This window comes from Amblyomma maculatum, chromosome 1, assembly GCF_055883805.1.
Source record: "Amblyomma maculatum isolate TAMU_Amacu chromosome 1, ASM5588380v1, whole genome shotgun sequence".
In the NCBI taxonomy this organism is placed as follows: domain Eukaryota; kingdom Metazoa; phylum Arthropoda; class Arachnida; order Ixodida; family Ixodidae; genus Amblyomma; species Amblyomma maculatum.
Genome location: NC_139344.1, coordinates 471,122,559 through 471,142,237, shown reverse-complemented (window position 1 = coordinate 471,142,237; position 19,679 = coordinate 471,122,559). Strand labels below are relative to the sequence as shown.

The window sequence follows — 19,679 nt, the reverse complement described above, 5'->3', positions numbered from 1 at the left end:
CCTTGCCGCGTCCCAATGCCGCCTCACTGTTAGTAAACCTACTTTCCTAACCTACGTTGGCTGCTCTGGCTGTTTGACGGTGACAATATATTTTAAAATAAAGGGTCAGTGGTACTCACACTGAGTTGCAGACTCTTTTAGGATTCGCGAGACAGGACGAGGCATGTCGTGGTTCTACTGTTTATTCCCCGAGTGCGAGCGGACCTGCAGCAGCAACGCGAGGCGCGCACCTGAGCTGCTAGAGAGAAGAGAGAAGAGAGAGAGAGCGCACCGGTGCCAGCGGCGCCAGTCGGGGGAGCGCGCCTGGGCTGTCCGCATGGTTTCCTATGACACAGCAAGTTTTAATTCAACCGACGTTCACTGCCCGCTGCTGAGGTGTGAGAACGAAGAACGCCTAGGCTGCCACAGCGAAGGCTCGCGCCGCTGCGTTGGCTGCGTCGCAAACGGCCGCCTGTCTGTTACTGTTGGAAAGAACATACGTTTTCTCTAAACTGTTAGAGCCAACAAACGTAATTTCTAAAAGGATATCTCTGAAATTTTTGTTCATTGCTTCTAGACTAATGTCGTCATCCTCGGTTAGAGCTAAATATCTATTTTGTAGCGAGATCCTGAACTCTTCTGCTCTCCCCCTCACCGCGAATTCGTTGAACTTCTTTCTTACTATTCTGTTTCGTTCCTTTTCAAGATTTAGACAAGTCGAGACCTTACTATCCCGTAGTCACTGCATCACACCTTCCCGATTACCTCTACGTCCTGCACAACGGCAGGGTTAGAACCCATTATAAAGCCAATTTCATTTTTAGTCTCCCCGTTAGCTTTTCGATGTCCATTTCCGGGTCTTCCGTTTGCTAACGAAGGTGTCCATGATTCTTAAGTTATTACGCTCTGCAAACTCAACTAGTAACTCCCCCCCCCCCCCCCCTGCTATTCTTAGAACCAATGCTATAGTCACCTATTGCTTGGTCTCCTGCTTGCTTTTTCCCTGCCTTGGCATTGAAGTCGCCCATTAGTACAGTATACTGCGTCTTTAGTTTCCGCATTGCCAATTGTACATCTGTATAGAAGATTTCGACTGCCTGGTCATAACTACGTGTATGTGCGTAGGCCTGTAAAACCTTCAGTGTATACCGCTTATTAAGCTTAATTACGAGGTCTGCCACCCTCTCATTAATGCTATAGAATTCGTCTATATTGCCAGCTGTATACTTATTGACAAGGAAACCTACTGCTAGTTCTCGCCTCTCTAGTAAACCTCGATAACACAGTACATGCCTATCCTTCAGTACAGTATATGCCTCATTCGGCCTCCTAACCTCACTAAGCCCTATGACATCCCATTTCATACCCTCTAGTTCCTGTAACAGCACTGTAAACTAGCTTCACTAGCTAGGGTTCTAGCGTTAAACGTTGCCAGGGTCGTTTCCAATGGCGGCCTGTCCAGCGGAGCAAGAAATTCTTAGCACCCCCTGCTGCGTCACAGGTCTGACCGCTGTTGGCGACTGAGGGCCGGGGTTTTGTAGGACTACTCATGGGCGGTTGCGGCCATTTACTGCACCAGAGTGGTCATCCTGTTCTGGTGAGGGAGTGCGTTGCCGGAGGTGTTCATCGGTATCAGGCCGCACCCCAAAACCTTCAGCTCAAATCCCCATCATGACTCGATAGGCCTAGGCAAGGCCACCGCGCGCGTCTACCAGTTGAAAGCGTTTACCGACGTTCAACTTGGGGATTTAAGGGTCAGCTAAGCGCTTCGCCCATGCCAATCGTTACTTTCAGACTCAGCGCCGGATGTCGGAGTGTGCAGCGGCTAGAGCTTTTGATGTTTGCTTCGTTTACTCCCAGAAATGCGAGTAAGGTTCTTCGACTAATCTAGATGTATCTTAATAACCATCTCAGCCGCTGTTCAAATAGAATCGGGCTCTATATTTAAATGAATGCCGTGCAAGGCCTGGGCTCCCGTTTCAGTTTATTTTATTTTATCTTTTTTTTTTTAAGTAACGGGGGGAAGGATCCCGAATGCATCGCTGGTCGCTAGGGTGCATTATAAGCTCCACTTCCCGTGGGAACTCTGCTCCCACTCAGTTGAAACTAGGCTAAATCTTAACTTAATTTTAGCCGTTTTTTTTATTAGCTCGCTCACAGCACAGCGATCGCTGTGCTTTGCTTCGGCCGGAACTTGCTAGTCTGCGCCCGGACGAAGTTGCGTTTCGTGGTCTGCGACAGCAAAATTGCCGTACGAAATTGCAGTCATGGGTTGATTGCCCCCCAGGCCAATCGAATATAACAGCAATATCCAATCTCACGAATTGTCATCATCATCATCATCATCACCATCATCAGCCTGATTATACCCACTGCAGGGCGAAGGCCTCTCCCATATTTCTCCACTTAACCCGGTTCTGTGCTAGCTGCATCCACTTGACCCCTGCGAACTTCTTAATCTCATCCGCCCACCTAACTTTCTGCCGCCCCCTGCTACGCTTTCCTTCCCTTGGAATCCAGTTTGTTACCCTCAGCGGCCATCGGCTATCCTCTCTTCGCACTACATGTCCTGCCCATGTCCATTTCTTCTTCTTAATTTCTACTAGAATGTCGGTAACTTGAGTTATTTCTCTGACCCACTCTGCAGGCTTTCTATCTCTTAATGTTACCCCTACAATTTTTCGTTCCATAGCCCTCTGGGTTGTCCTCAACTTAAGTAGATCTTGGTTAGCCTCCACGTTTCAGCCCCATAGGCGAGTACAGGCAAGATGCAACTGTTGTATACTTTCCTCTTGAGCGATACCGGTAAGCTGCTAGTCATAATCTGCTAATGCTTGCCAAATGCGCTCCATCCCAATCGTATTCTTCTTGTTATTTCCTTTTCGTGGTCCGGATCTGCGGTTACTACCTCACGAATTGTACAACTGATTTAAACTCGTGCGCACACTGGCATTCCAGACAACGAATTCGCCCATGCCATGGCCCGAGGGCTCTACCATCGAGCCGGCGGCAGAGAGAGGAGGGGGGGGGGGGGGGGGGGGGGGGGGGGGCTTGGAGCGGGGAGCGTAGAATGTGCCAAATCTTACACCAAAAATTCTACAGCACTATCGACCTAGTGGGCAGGTGGCTACTCCGCCAGCCCCTACCCCAAATTGCAGGCAGGCCGTCGCCTGGCGTCGCCTTCAGACTGGGACATTCCCACACCCGCTCCTGGTGAGCCATATGCTGCCAGGGGAATGATCAGAATACTGTATAAACTGTGACTCGAGAGGGACCCTCGAACACATCATCTGGGACTGTCCCTTTTCTTTTGGCGAGGGGCCTAAATCTGACGCTGCAACTCCGGCAGACCATGCTGCGCTGCTCGGACCCTGGGCTCCAGCTAGCCGCCATCCAGCTGACCTGGCACGCCGTCGGCCAACAACGTCTGCCGGCCTGCGTCTGAGGCGGCATCCGTCCCAAGCGACGGAGGGCCGGAGCTCCTTCATACTCTGGTGTAAATAATCTACTCTCTCTCGCTCTCTCTTGCACAACGGTTGGTTCAAGAACAAGTTTTGAACTATGCCGGCCTTCTGACCCAAGTAGCCCCCCCCCCCCCCCCCCCCCCCAATAGACCTCCGCTCTCGCTAAAACATATTGCCCAGTCCCTACGCTGTCTACGACTTTTTGTAGGCGAAAATTTCAAGAAAATCCTCGTTCTTATTCCCTCACCGTCAGTTCTTCTTCCTCGTTGAGATAAATAATTGTGACCAGAAGCGCCCTGTGAAGCCCATTCCTTTGATAGTCAATGAACTATCGGCAAAACGGTCAGTACCCATGTCATACAGAGTCCGCAGTTTGTTTTTTACAGGCATATAAGTTATGTTCTTCCTCCTGCCGGAATCTCAAGTCAACTGCCCTAGTAGGGAGAAAAAAATAAAACGGGCTAGTAATCTTGAAAGAAGGTTACATGCATATCGCGTGCATTCTTAACTTCCAATAATGTTAAGTGGGGCGTTTTCAAAGAGCAACTTTCATCGTTTGCTGGAAGGAATGTTTTCTTTTTCTCGACTCTTTTGTCAAGGAACTGAAATGCCAGCCGAGTCTCTCTCAATCGTCGGCGAAAGCGTATTAGTTTCTTTTTTCGATCTTTTTACTCTTCAACCAAAATTGCCGATTGCTCATGTTGGTCCTAAATGCCACTTCCCGTCCACCCTTGAAGTTTTCTTATGTTTGTCGGTGCGCATATTTCACTTCAGGCTTTGGGCGCGGCTTATATTTTGTAATCATCGAAAATGAGTTTTTCATGTGGACAGTTAGTTTTCTGTCAGTGCTTACCTGTGTGCCTTTCTAGCTTTCACAAATTTTTGCTCCTTTTTTTAGGTTATGTTCATTTGTTTTTTACCCACTTTTTGTGGCATATGCACGATTGTACGACGTTTTATCTGATGTTAGTTTGACTCTGCATTTGCTTCGCTTGCTTGGGTCCTTTTAGGCTCACTCGTTATTCCTGTTTAAGGGTTCTTGACACCGCCCCTTGGCCACGATGTTGTTTGTGCGTGTTTTTTTCCTTGTGTTTTTTATGGTGTTTTTTTTGCGCTTTTGATGTAATCAGTTCGTAATGTTTTCCAGCCCCTTTTTTCGTATTTGCATTTTTTCTGTTCATTGTTGTGTCAACCGCCCTTCGATGGCTGCGCTTTAGGTTGTAATATTTGGCTCCCTTTCTGTCGCGTAGGTTTGGCATATATTGTGCTGTGTTTGCCTCGAAAATAAACGCTTGTTAGTCAGCGCCCGCTCGGTTGTCAGTGTTTCTTTTTGTCGTCTCCGGCCGTCTGTTCCCGCACTGGTCATTTCGAATAATTTTACTATTTCGCTGAACTCACGCTAATTTGCATCATGTTAGGACAGAAAAGCATGCGGCCTATGACCATCTGGTGTCCCAGCAGCATGGGTTTCATCGAAAATTCGAGCAGGCAGGAAAGGTATAGTTGAAACCAGGCGCTAGTTCCTTTGACTGCTCACCAGGGCGGTTTTAGCAGACCGAAAACTTTTTGAATATTTTCTGATACAGTTTTCAGACGTAATATCTTACCGTGTATTACATATTATCATGATAGCAATCAAAATGTCCACAGAATCCGCACTTTGGAGTCTTCCAGTTTTCCTTCTTTGAATTTTCAGAAATGCACCCCTTTAGTTTTTAACGTCAATCCTAATACTCATTGTGGGCGGAGGAGAAACTTCCGAAGTCAAAGTTTTACTGCGAATCGCCAGCTTAGACAATTTCTATGAATATAGTCTCACAAGTATCTAATAATGTCTTGCAATTGTTTCACAATTATTTAAAAACGCACCCCGCTGCTTCCATAGAGCAGCTTATCATTGTCAGCGGCGGACATACTTCATTAAAAGTTTTGCAATGTCTCAGGCGCTATTTCAGTTAATATGTTCATAAAAGGTGCCTACAACATTCCACAATGGGCTCATGAAAATTTTTCAGATATATTTGGCAGACGCACTTAGGAGTACTTAGTATGAAATTGGGAATCTTTATAATATCAATGAGTCATTACTATGACTCTCAGGCATGACCAGCTTCACTTATATTGGTACATACTTTACTCTTTACGTTACGAGTAATGTTGTGAGCGATGCTACACGGCGTAATGTTTATGAATCATGAATAGAATTGGCAGGGTTTACCTCTGCTAAAACGATTACTGTGTGGAAGCTAGGGCTTTCTCAACCTTCGGGTTTCAACTCAATGTTGGAAGTTAGAGCTTTTTCAACCTTCTTGTTTTAACTCGATGTTGGAAGCTCGGGCTCTATCATCTTTCTTGTTTCAACTCGATGTTATTGCTTGTTTACACGAATCTTGCCTGATACACTTTCTCTGGCTGCGGGCCTGCTAGGCTACAGTTACAGTTGTACATATGACATCATCTGGTATCCGTCATTTCAAATGGCGGAGTTTTAACCGTGGCCTCTGCGATAAGCGCCGCTGCAATCACGCTCTTGATCGAGGAGGAGGAGGGGGGCGTTAACTGTACTTGTGGTGTCATCTGTGAACCACCGCGTCAAATGGCGGAATTCTCTCCCACTGCAACTTATATATAACGAGCGAAAGCACCCGCCGTGGTGATTTAGTGGCTAAGACATTCGGCTACTGAACCTAAGTACCAAGGTCCGAATCCAACCGGTTAGAACCAGTTTCGATGGTTTTGTTTTTAGTGTTAAACAATAGTACAAACAAACAAGAAAGATCTAACAATATTCTTTATCGTTGGTGAAGTATGTCAGTGTTTCGCTTCAACATAGAAGGTTGCGTTTCATCATTGATGACTGTACACATATATGCGGATACATGTCTTACATAAAGTGATGCATCGTAACGAACGTGGTGGCGTCATCTGAATTTCGTGGCTCTCACGGTGCCAAATGTTGTACCATTGACGCTTCCCCCACGGATAAGTGCCCAGCTATGTCGCCTGTCATTTATCACCTCTCAGCCAGATGTCTGAGGGGAAGAACGCAATGCATGATGCCCAAGATGGTACTAGTGGCATTGGTATAAAGCCACGCTTTACCCACGCTGTACGTGCATGCACACCTGCATGATCATGTTGTACAACTGACCATCTTGTTCGTCTGGAAAATACCTTCAGAGAAGCATTCATACACAGACAGCACTGTCTAGCGGTCTTCTTCGATCTCGAAAAGGCATACGACACAACTTGGAGGTTCGGAATATTGCGTGACCTTGCAGACTTGGGCATCCGTGGGAGGATGCTAAACATCTTGAGTGACTTTCTCTCTAACCGCTCAATTTAATGTTCGTCTAGGCACAACTATGTCAAAAACATTTATCCAAGAGAATGGCGTACCACCAGTGTGTTTTAAGCCCTACATTGTTTGTTGTGAAAATGAATATCATAAGTAAAGCAATCCCAAAGTCTGTTATATATTCGCTTTAAGTTGACGACTTGCAAATTGCCTTTACATCATCCAGCATATCATCATGTGAAAATGTGAGAGGCAAATACAGATAACATTGAATAAGTTAGCTAAATGGGCAGACAGGATTGGGTTTAAATTCTCCCCGTAAAAAACAGTAGCTGTTGTTTTTTCACTTAAGAGAGGCCTACAGACGGATCCAACTTTATACCTAAATGAAGTTCAACTGCCGGTAAGACAACAGCACAAATTGTTTGGTGTAACATTTTACAGAAAGCTTACATTCTTGCCACACACAAACCAGCTAAAGAAAAAGGCCTCTCAAGCCCTCAACATTCTAAAGATACTCTTAAGAAAACGCTGGGGCTCTTATAGAACTTGCCTTTTGCATATAGGTATTTGCCGCTATGCAGTGCACTCCTGTTTAGGTTATGGATGCATTGTCTATGGCTCCACTAGACCATCATATTTAAAAAGACTGGACCCAGTACATAACTTAGTCCTTTGACTGTCAGCGGGGGCATACAAAACGTTCCCCGTAAGTATGAAGAAACTGATGAACCACCCCTTGAACGTATAAGAATAATGTTTACCTGCGCGTACGTATTAAAAATAAGGTTCCTCCCGAAACACCTCTGTTACACTGTCGTTACAACAGCACCATCCTGAACACTATTCAGCAACAAACCTCATGCTATCAGACCACGAATCCCTCGCTTTGAAGAAATATGCAGAGAATTGAACATACTGGATGCTCTCCCGAAAGTTGCACAGACACCTAACCCACTTCCGCCATGGTACAGCTTTCCCGATGTATGCAACTTCACTCTAACACGCTTTCATAAAAAGCAAACCCCACGTGAACACAAATTACAGGAGTTTCTCGCAGTAGATGAGACATACAAGCAATATACAGCATTTTGTACTGATGGTTCGAAAAAAAAAAAAAAAAAAAACAAATCTGTTGAAAGGGCAGTAGTTCACGACAAATGGGAACAAACAGTGCGACTACCTGAATGTTCAACAATTTTCACTGCGTAATATTATGCAGTCTCTGTAGCGGTTGAAAAAATTATGAAAGAAAACATAAAAAACAGTGCTATTTACTCTGACTCTTTAAGTGTAATTACAGCACTGCACCACGAAAATGCAACAGAGTTCTTAATTTAAGATATCATCCACAATGTCGTAAAATCCGATACAAAGGACAGATTATAAAAATATTCCGGGTCCCCAGTCACGCGGGGTTTAGGGGAATGAAAAAGCGGACGAATGTGCATCACGCGCACATAACAGTGAAATAAATCACGTCAACATACCCCGTAAAGTTAGCACAAAATTTAAAATGACTAAACTAAGAGCTAAATGGCCGCCTTCATAGGATAATGAAACAAATTAGTAAAGCCTATTGTTCACGAATGGAAGTCATCGAGTCATAAAGAGCGCTTTTTTGAAGAAGTGATCCTGTGTCGTCTCCGCATTGGACATACACATCTCACACACAGCTTCATACTCCTCGGACAAGAAAAACCTGCATGTGAGACATGCAATGCATAACTGACAGTAAACCACATTTTAATATTATGCACGAAATGTGAGGAAATCAGGAGGAAACATTTTATGTGTTTCTATAATAAACACATTTCATTTCAACCAAGTATTTTGCTGGAAGAGAATGCCATTGTCAAAATTTCTTCTATTTTTGATTTTTTAAAAGTAAAGCTAATAAATGAACTCTGAGTTATTTTTAACAAGAACTGCTTTACCCTGAGTTTGGCGCATGATGGCCTTAGTTGCCTATGTTCCATAAAACCCAACACAACACAACAACACATCTGCATGGTCAGTGTGGCCTACTTTTTTTTCTTTTTAAAGAGTTAGCAAAACCGACGCTTAGTGGTTTAGTCATCCACTGTGTATTCCGGAGAATAGGTTGGTTCTATACCCGAGCTGCCCAGCTTGGCAGCCTCCCCAGATTCTGGCATGGCAAATGGTATCGTGAAGCACACATACACCCGACCAGTCAGGCACCCAGCCACTTCACCTGCCACCTATAGACCCCGTCAGAAGCATGCACGTGAGAAGAACACGTAGCCATGCCACCTACAATGAGCCTGCAATGCACGTCACCACCTTTACACCACCTGCCAGAAGCATGCTGCGAATGTTTTTTCGCACGTCGACATGTTTACATTTAATGGTTTAGCAATGCTCTTCTGTAAGGTAATAGTTTTGCATGGAAGTTTTAACTACTCGGGCCGAGCTCATTAAGCATGCAAAAGCAAATTTTCGCCACACATTGGAAGCTAAGACCTAGATGCTAGTACGCCAGAATATCACCCAGGTCTCTCACAATTAAATGTCTCAGGATTATGGGCATGTAAAGGGCAAAATTCGCTATGATCGCGCACCTTGGCTGGGTTTCATAATTAAACGAGCGCGCACTCCCGGAATTCCACGCGGGGCGTGGAGATCTTCCACTTCCCGGCCAGAAATCTAAAAGCAGAGATACAGCGTATATAAAGCTACGAGGTGCACTGGTTAAAACAAACTTTCAAATCCTGCGCGTGTTTCGAAGGTGCTCAGTGATCGATATTCTCAAAGTAGCTGCTTACAACACTGACACAGTGCGGATGGGCGGGGAAGGCAACTATGGACGAAACAGGAGAATAAATGAAACACCAAAACATTCTTTTAATTCTCTGCACGCAGAAAAACAGTAGTACGCAGAAGAGAGAAAAAAGAAGTAGTGGATGCCAGAAGCAGCGCTGCAGCAGCTGCACAGTGAGCAGCCATTGCTACTTGGAGCAGATCAGACATCGGCGCCCCGCATCGCTTAATCTCGCTCTCATCTCCGCTGCTAGCGCGCATCCTTCTCGAGAGGTCATGCCATTCGACTGCCCAGCGATGTACCCGTCTCTTGACGAGCCGCATCGGACAGGCCGTTTGACGTCATACATCGCGCCGCGACCGGTAACACCGGTAACACCGCTCGCTTCGATGCCTCTCGTCCAAGCTGCTTTAAGGCGGCGCAATAAACGCGCACAGTTAGATGAACACACTTCTATATACGGGCTTGCTGCGGGCGTTGCTCGATGTCAAATAATATTTTTTGAGTGTCGCCTGCCACATAATTTGGACGGAGAACCTCGGCTGAGTTTCCTGAACTGCAGCTGCTGAAGCCTTGTTTTTGCAGTAGCGGCATCGCTGGGCGCACAGCGAATGTTCTTTCAAAGCAGAAGCATGCCCTGAAGCGGGCAAACAAGGGCCAGTTTCGCTAATGTGAGGGTAAAACCTGCTTGAAATCACTTGGCTAGAGTGCTCGCTTACGCCCAACGTAACCTCCGTATTTCGCACATTGGTTTTTTTATTTCTCATGCTGAACTGTGTTCCGAAACCCCCTCCTTTCTACCAATATAGCTGGAAGGTATGAAAACGAGTGAGCAAGCATTAAAATACCCAGCAAAATGGTTGTGTGAATTTCGTCAGCTTATGCTAAAAGCTTATCTCTCTGAGAGCAGCCCATAATGATTTTTTTTTTGAGAGCGCAGAGGGACTAGAAACAAAATGGAGCGCTGGGAAACTATTTGGAGATAAAAGCTGGAACGAACCGAGAAAATGCATGCGGCATCTTTATCTGTGCAAGAATAGAAATTTCATATTTCTAAGGACTTAATGACATTTGAACCAAACTATTTCGAGTATTTTTATTCTCGAACAGGGGCGCTAAAACAACAATAGAACAGGAATGTTTAAAAGCGAGTACGTGGAGGCGGCTGCCATAAGAACATCTGGTTCAGCATCGCCGATCAACATCCGTGCTGCGCTTAACTATTCGGCTTGGCTCAAACATACGTAGGAGATAATATTTTTTTGTTCGACGACTTGCCACGTGGCAAATAATGGGGCTGTCTTTAACTTAAAGTAGGTCGTGTAGACTATTCTCATCAAGAAACCGGAGCGAGCTGCGGCTTTTATTGTTGTTCATTAGCCACAAGTGCAGGTCTTGCTCCCTTGTAGCTGACAGTCCAACCTGTTGTAGTTGTTTTGTTCTTGACGGCTGCATTCCTGCGCAGGCACATGGCGAAGATCGTGCTCACCACTGCATCATCTTGAGAGCCCTAATCCTTGTAAGGGACACCTCCTCCGTTCTCGTTAGGTTAAGATGGAGGGGTATAGTGCACGGGGAATCAGGGCACGTCCACTTTTCCTTACAGCAGATGCCAAGTTTGGGAGGGTGGAGCGGGGATCAAATGGGAAGCTTATGGGTGAGGTACTCGTGTTAGGGGCTTGGTGTGTAAGGGCGTCTGATTTTTATTATCAATTTTATTAGCATCTTCTTGTATTCAGTATACCTGAATGCGTTTTGTTATTTTCTTATTTAGAGAATATATCACCTGTGTAATTCTTAGGGTTTTTGTAACTCTTAAGTTGTATAACAGCCGCCAGAGAGTCAGTGTAAATGTTAGCCTCGCTTATAGACGGTAGGCATTTACAGCTTTTATCTCGCATCGTGGGTAGCGTATACAGCTCCATTACAAGCGAGTCCGGTTGGTCCGTTACGTACCCCTGATGTGTGAATAACTCAGCATGTGTGGTAGTTGCCCATCTTCCACATATTACTGGTCAGTCGCGATTCCGTTCGCCAGCGGTGCTCAGTCGGCGTAAGCATGCTCTCCCAATCGCCCTCTTCCCGCATTCTTGCTAATCAGTGATGGAACAGTATTCTTAACCCTAGGCCTCAGGTCATCCTCATGAATAAACGTTTATGAATGAATGGCTCCTATGGCTCCTCTCGCGGTATCCGTTCGCACACGTGCAATTTTTTACTCGCTTAATAATCACCATCATAATTAGCCGGACTATAACACCTCTCGCATATTCCTTATAATCCGGTTTCGTGCTAGCTGCATCCAGTCGACCTCTGCGAACGTATTAACGTCATCCCCCCACCTGGTTTCTGCTGCCCCCGGCTACGCTCTGCTTCCCTTGGAATCCAATTTGTTACCCTTTTTAACCATCGGTTATCCTTTCTTCGCATTACATGTCTTGCTCATGCCCATTTCTCCTTAGTTTCGACTAGAATATCAGTAACTTGAGTTATTTGCTTATTTACTCTGCACGTTTCCTATCCCCTAACGTTACACCGACCGTTCCATGGCACTCTGCTTTGTCCTCTACTTAAGTAAAACCCTTTTCGTTAGCCTTTGCGTTTGAGCCCTAGTTGAGTACCGCTAAGATGCAACTGTTACACACTTTTATCTTGAGCGATACTGGTAAATAGCTAGTCCATAATCTGTGAGTAAATTCTAATTTCGCTCCATCCAAGTCTTATTATCCTGGTTATTTCCCTTTAGAGGTCCGTACCTGTGGCTACTACCAGCCTAAGTAGACATGTTCACCTACCAATTTCAGTGCTTCGCTAGCCTATTGTAAACTACTGCTCCTACCCGAGACCTTTGAAGAAAAGCCCATTGATTAGTAGGCCTACCCTTCTGATTTTGATAACTAGGTCATCTGTTATTGTTTGCTTTTCATCCCCTGAGTTTCTTGGCAAGTCAGTGTCATCAACGAATCGCATATTATTGAGATATTTGGGACCCTAATTTATCCGGGTCTCTGAACACTACCTCTAATAATTAGCGGAGTGCGCTAACCTGACAAAATAGACAAACGGGATCAAAATATTAGACGAAAGATACGACACCTGCGCTTTGTGTCTCGTGTCATGTAAGTTTTTGATCCCATTTGTCTGTTTTGTCGTCAGCGCACTTCGTTACTTATTATGAACGAACGACTAGCCCCCTTTAATGCATTATTTAGTATCTCTAATCAAACTATGAATGTTATTGAGGAGATCATGCCTCCTTGCCTAACAGCTTTCATTATGAGGATTTTATTATTTTTTTATACTGAACTATGGTTGTTGTGTCGCCACTATAATTATATTCTAGAACTTTCACATACAGCTCATCTACATCCTGATTTCTCAAATCATACATGACTGCTAAGGTTTCGACCAATTTTCGTAATCAAAGGAGGCTTTTTAGAAGGGCTGGTTATGCTCACAGCATTTATCTATCACCTATTTTATAGTATCGACAGTATCGAACTCTATCCGAAAGGCTCCTTCATCCCTTGATCGCTAACTTAACCATTAACCTCTTAATTTGTAGCTCTGTTGTCTCAGATACTCTTTACTAGGGGGGGGGGTTCAGTGGTATAAGACGCTCGACTATTGTGCCGCAGTACCCGGGTTCGAACCCGACCTCGGCGGCTGCGTTTCGATGCAGGCGAAACGAAGAGGCGTCCGTGTTCTGTGCGATGTCAGCGCACGTTAAATGACCAGGTGGTCCAAATTACTCCGAAGCCCTCCACTACAGCTCTTCTTTCTCTCTTTCGCTCCCATCTTCCTGACGGGACGCAGGCCACTCAAGACCATATACTGTGGGAATGCGCCAGCAATCCCCCTCCAAAGACACTCTTGCCAGCTCCCTCAGCGGAGGAATGGGACAAGCTGTTGGCCAGCCCAAGGAAAACTACGCAACTGGCCCTCGTCACGCGAGCTCAAGAGGTCGCTCCCGACTGGAGGCCACCCTAGACTCGCCCCAGCCCGAAATAATTCCTTTCATTTCGTGGCAATAAAAGTTGTTACCACCCTTCCCTTACGGCGCGGTTGCGATGTCCACAGAAAACAAGTGAGACAGTTACCGCGCCTTTCTCTTCCTATGAATAAATCAGTTAGATACTCCTTACTACGTGGAAGTACACACGAAGTAGAGATAAAACTCCGCTTTAACGAAGTCGCACTAACGCGGCCACTGCGCAGCATACGTCTCACGCGGGTTTCAGTTACATTTCCATGCAGCATATCGGACACATGACAACCTGCCGACCAGTCGATGACTGGTCTCGTCACCTGCGAAAGCACCTGACGTTGCACGCCGACAATGCTAGAGCAGAAGCGGTGCTCACGATGCCAGCGTGACTCTACCTGCAATGAGTCGTGGGTTAACATTAACGACTTAATAATAGTAATAAATAATAATTGTTTAACAGGAAGAGAAAGGCGCAGTATGTGTCACGCTTTGTGCACACCTGAACCGCGCCGTAAGGCAAGGGAGAAAGGTGGGAGTGAAAGTGGAAAGAGAGAAAGGGGAGTCGTAGTGGACGGCTGCGGAGTAATTTCGACCACCTGGGGATCCTTAACGTGCACTGACATCGCACAGCACACGGACGCCACGTCGTTTCGCCTCCATCGAAACGCAGCCGCCGTGGCGGGTTTGAACCCGGGAACTCTGGCACAGTAGTCGGGCGTCTTACCACTGCACCACCCCGGCGGGGCAACATTAACGACTTATAAAATTGCATCTGAGCACGCTCTGATTGTTCATAGGCCGCAGTCACTCAGCTGCCCTTTGTGAAGCGCTTTTAGGTCAGAATAAGCAATGATAATTAATAGCAATAATTAATTTCTTCAAGGTATAAGAAAATACTAATAATGATAGTAATAAGCAGAATAAGGATAAGTTAAAAAAGTGTAAGAACATTCGTAGAAGAATTGTAGGGGTTTAAGCATGGCTTCAACCAAGTGAGAGAGCGAAAGCTGTAAGTATTCTTAATCCGCGGGTTTTTGCAATTTATTATTAATATTAATTATTGGTTCAAATGAAGGGAAAGGCGCAGCATCTGTCACACGTTATTGTGGACACCTCAACCGTGCCGTAAAAGAAGGGAGGAAGGTAGGAGTGAAAGTGGAAGGAAAGAAAGAGGAGCTGTAGTGGATGGCTGCACAATGATGGGGATCTTTAACATGCACTGGCATCGCACAGCACACAGATGCCTCCCCGTTTTGGCTTCCATCGAAGCGCAACCACCGGCGGTCGGGTTGGAACCCGGGTACTCTGGCATAGTTGTCGGGCATCTTAAGCACTGCACCACCACGGCGGGGTCGTAATTCTTTTTCACGTATGTTTAGTGGTTTACGGGAAAGGAGAGGCGCTGTATCTGTCTCACATTTTCTGTGGACACCTGACCCATGCCATTAGGGAAATAGGGGAGTTGGGAGTGACAGCGAAAAGACTGAAAGGGGTATCAAAGTGGAGGGCTCCGAAGTGATTTCGACCATCTGCCATCTGGGGAATCTTTACCGTTCACGAACATCGCACCGCATTTTAATGCGGTAGCGTTAAGGAGCTCGTGTCGCAGAAAAACCGGTGTCGTCGGCGGCGTTGGCCGTGAGCGATAAGTCCCGGCATGCACTTCATAAATAAAAAGCAACTTCCAAGATGGGCTGGGTGGGAATCGAACCAGGGCTCCGGAGTGTGAGACGGAGACGCTACCACTCAGCCACGAGTTCGATGCTTGAAAGCGGTACAAAAGCCCTCCTAGTGAATGCGGTGTTGCCTTAGAAAATTGCCGTAGAACGTTGTGCTGCGGTGTATATCAGTAATTATGAACATGTTACTTACAGACGTCGCAGTTACACGAGTAGCGAAGTACGTTTCCGCTACATTACTTCTGCGCTCTGCGCACATGCAGAGCCATCTTGCGGCAAACACAGAACCCTTCCTCGCAATGTGCGGCGCTGCCCCGACACGTGGCGCGCCACTCGCCCCTGACGTTTCGCCGTGCACCCTCACGGGTTGTAGAATCAAGCGTCTTTCCTTTCTTTAGATCACTATCTTCGCTCACCCGCTTCTCCCCTTCGGGCCGCGCGGGTACCGGTGCGAGGATGCCCCAATACCCTTGCGTTTCATAAGTTTTCTTGACGAGGTGCAATAACGCTATCGCGTTCCACTCTTGAAGGCGAAGCTTAAGCGTCCTCCAAATTTTTCTTTTCCTTCTTTCTTTAGTCGCAACAACAATACCGGCGCCAATTCGTTTCGCCTCCATCGAAACGCAGCCGCCGCCGGTCGGTTTCGAAGCCTGGTACCCGGAGCATTAGTCGGACATCGTAGTCACTGCACCACCGCGGCCCTGGAAGTTAGGTTTTTTTAAAGCGCAGTTCTTTGGAGCCCGCTCCTGGGTTTCGCGTCGGCGTCTGCCGCGTCGGCCTCGTAACCAGCGTCACCCCCTTTCATCCCCGCAGTTCGAGCAGGCGCTTCGGCAACCGGAGCCTCGCAGGAAGAGGGTAGGGGGGCACAAACAGCGGCGAACGATGAGGGCAGGAGCGCGTGCAGCATCCGGAGAACACGAGGAAAGGGAGGGGTCGCCGGAGGCAGTGATACCAGCGATGTGGTGGTGAACTCTTTTATTGCGCCCAAAAACAGGGGACCAGTCAAATGACCGGTTGCGCTGACTTAGAGAAGGTTTGCGGGGATCCTTTGGGATGCCGCGGCCTCCACCGCGCGCTGGATAAGCCAGCGTTGGTCTGGTGGCTCGGAAGTACAGAGGAGAGACTCCCACGTCTCTGGGGTGTTTGAGTTGTCTGTGCTGTAATGTGTACAAGTGCACACCATGTGTATGAGTGTGGCCGGAGTAGAGCAGTGTTTACACATGGGGGCTATCTGATCCGGAAAGATCCTGCTGTATAAGAGGGGGTGTGGGAAGCTGCCAGTTTGTACTTTGCGCCATTGGACGGCCTTGCGTCTTGTTAGATCGCGGTGGGCGGGAGGTATGTGCACCTTTGGAGTCGGTAGTGCTGGAGTATGCTCGTGTTAGTGGTGAGTAGAGAAGCGCGTGAGATATTAGTGTCAGCGGATCATACTCTCGGCTCGGCAGCTGAGATCTCGAGCGAGAGTGTGTGCCTGAGCGTTTCCGCTGAGCGACTCTTGGGCTGGAGCCCAAAGAAGTAAGCGAGATGTGGAAGAGGGTGCTGTAGAATGTAGAATGTGTAACGCCTGGCAAGAGATATGGCCAGCATCGTAATTGCGAATAGCCTGTTGAGCGTCACTGATGACGCCTTTGGTATTATGGTCGGCTAGAGCTAGCGCAATGGCAACCTCCTCAGCTGCGGTGACTGTTTCTGCATTGCGAATGCTGCAGGCTGTGTACCAGCAGCGGTGAGGGGCGAGAGCTACCGCCACCATCGCTGGCTTCGATGGATGGTAAGAGGCGTCCGTATACGTGAGGTCCGGACGTCCGCAGAAGCATTTCTCGAATTGACGAGCCCGGTCGGCCCGTCTCTCGGCGTGGTGTTCCCGGTGCATCCGTGTCGGAATGGGAGGAATGTGGAGATTTAGGCGATATTTCGGTATAAGTTCAGCGTAACTAGGGGCCGATCTTGGCGGGGAGATCCCAACGTGCTGCAGTACCGCTCGGCCAGCATGTGTGAGTGAGAGCCGCTCATACTGGGCGGTGAGGGTTACCTCGATCAGTTCGCTCACGGTATTGGAGATTCCGAAAGGCATGAGCTTATGGGTAGCTGTGGACATGGGAAGCCCTAGGGCCGTCTTGTATGCTTTTCGAAGTGACGCCTCTAGACGTCCGCTTTCGGCACGAGTGAGACGTAAGTAGCGTCCAGAGTAGGTGATGCGGGAGCAGATGAAAGCCTGAACGAGGCGCAGGAGGTTGGACTCTCGCATGCCATGATGCTTGTTGGAGATTCGCTTAAGGAGGCGTCCGATCTGTACAACCGACTGGTCGATGCGTTGGATCGTGATGTTATTGCTGCCGTTGGCCTGTAGATGCAAGCCCAAGATCCTGTTTATGTTTACAGTCCTCTCAAAAAGGGCGAGCGGGACGTATTTGAAGAGCTCTTTCATGACGCTCTCAAGATTGTGAAGCCACGTGGTTGCCAAACTCCTCCATAAGAAAGCGAAAGATAGCACTGCACTGCTGCATGCCCTGGAGGCTCGCTATATACTGACGGGTCCCAGACTGCAATATAGAGACTACCCCCATCAAAATGAGTATTCACCCCTGGACGAGGACATTTACTAATTATGGGTGATTTCAACGCACCTCATCCTTCGTGGGGCTACAAAACCGAAACTCCCAAGGGCCGTAAGTTGGCCCCCAACTGACTCTTTTGACTGAAACCGACCATCCCACCCGTATGGGCAACAGCGTGAACCGGGACACTAGCCCGGACCTGACACTAGTTCGCACGCAACATCCGTGCACGTGGACCAACCTAGAACAGTCTCTGGGCAGTGACTATTTTATCATTGACACGGCGATGCAAGTGCCAGTGGGCCGCGTGTCTGGTCGTCAGCTGCGCCTCACGGACTGGGGACGCCTTCCGAAAACAAAGACTTGCTTTGAAAAAAGGCGAGCGACTCTCTTTGGCTGAATGGGTAAGACAGCTTCAGATGGATTTAAATAACGCCACCTCCGTAGTGAAGGCCTCAGAAAAGGCACCTGAGATCGACCCACACCTCCTCCATCTGTGGGACGCTCGAAGAGGACTTGTCCGAAGATGGCGGAAGCAGCGACACAATCGCAAGCTACGGAAACGTATAGCGGAACTTACAATTGCGGCAGAGCGCTATGCGGAAGAGCTCACGAGTTCCAACTGGCACAGGCTCTGCACAAGACTGCAGGGAACACTCGGAATGGCCAAAACGGGGTTACTCCTCCGAGGCCTTCTCGACGCATCGAAGACCAGAGAGGAAACCTGTAAAGCGGTTGCCAAACTCCTCCATAAGGAAGCGAAAGATAGCACTGCACTGCTGCATGCCCTGGAGGCGCGCTATATACTGACGGGTCCCAGACCGCAATATAGAGACTACCCCCGTCAAAATGAGTATTCACCCCTGGACGAGGACATCACGGAATCAGAGGTTCGAGCAGTACTCGCGAGCCTGAGAAGGAGCACTGCCCCTGGGGCGGAAGGTATTACATATAAGATGCTCCAGAACCTTGACTTCGAATCAATAACTGCCTTGACCAGTTATTATAATGACATATGGAAGACTGGTACACTCCCGCAAGAATGGCGTCATGCTGACATAAATTTAATTCCGAAACCAGGCAAGCAGCTCGCCCTCCAGAATCTTCGACCCATATCCTTGACGTCGTGTGTTGGGAAACTGATGGAGCATGTAGTGCTCCAGCGGCTGCACCCACACTTGGAAACCAACATCTTCCCTGACACCATGTTCGGGTTCCAGCAGCATCTTTCTACTCAGGATGTTCACCTTCAGCTTAAAGAGGAAGTGATAGATCAACCCGGCAGGACCCAGGCACGTGCTGTCCTGGCCTTATACCTGAAGAGGGCCTTTGACAACGTGTCGCACGATGCCATCTTGGAGGGCCTAGCGAGTTCACATTGTGGTCAACGAACCTATGATTACGTTAGGGCTTTCCTCATTCATTGAACTGCTACCCTGGGTATCGGAGACGTACGCTCTGAACCGATACATCTCACTGGTCGAGGCACCCCACAGGGTTCGGTGTTGTCGCCCACATTGTTCAATGTGGCGATGGCAGGACTTCCTCCGCTGCTGTCAAGAATTCCTGATCTGCATCATGCGCTCTATGCTGACGACATCACGTTATGGATCACCAAAAGCTCTGACGGCCACATCCAAGACAGCCTTCAAGAAGCAATTGAGATGACACAGCAGTACGCAACTGAGCGCGGGCTTACATGCGCGCCTGAGAAATCATAACTCCTTGTGATCCGTGCACGAGCGAGGACCCAAGTAGTCGACCGGGAAATCGACTTGCATCTCGAAGGAATTCCCATCCCTAGAGTGGATCGACTAAGGGTACTGGGCCTGTATCTGCAGAGCAACGGCAGAGCGACCTACACTATACAGCTGCTGAAGAAGCAATTCGCGCAGGTGGCGCACTTGATCCGCCGTATTTCCAACAGACGA

General features: G+C 47.7%; 1 protein-coding gene across 1 annotated transcript in view; it reads right to left on the bottom strand.

Annotated features, from left to right (window-relative positions):
- Nucleotides 1–8,813: 8,813 nt before the first annotated feature.
- Nucleotides 8,814–19,679, bottom strand: part of LOC146209952 (uncharacterized) — a 111,589-nt gene continuing 100,723 nt past the window's right edge. Inside the window, exon 3 of the mRNA XM_084581536.1 lies at nt 8,814–8,963. Within this exon, the coding sequence (XP_084437662.1) occupies nt 8,814–8,963 (150 nt within the window). The remainder of the gene's footprint in view (nt 8,964–19,679) is intronic.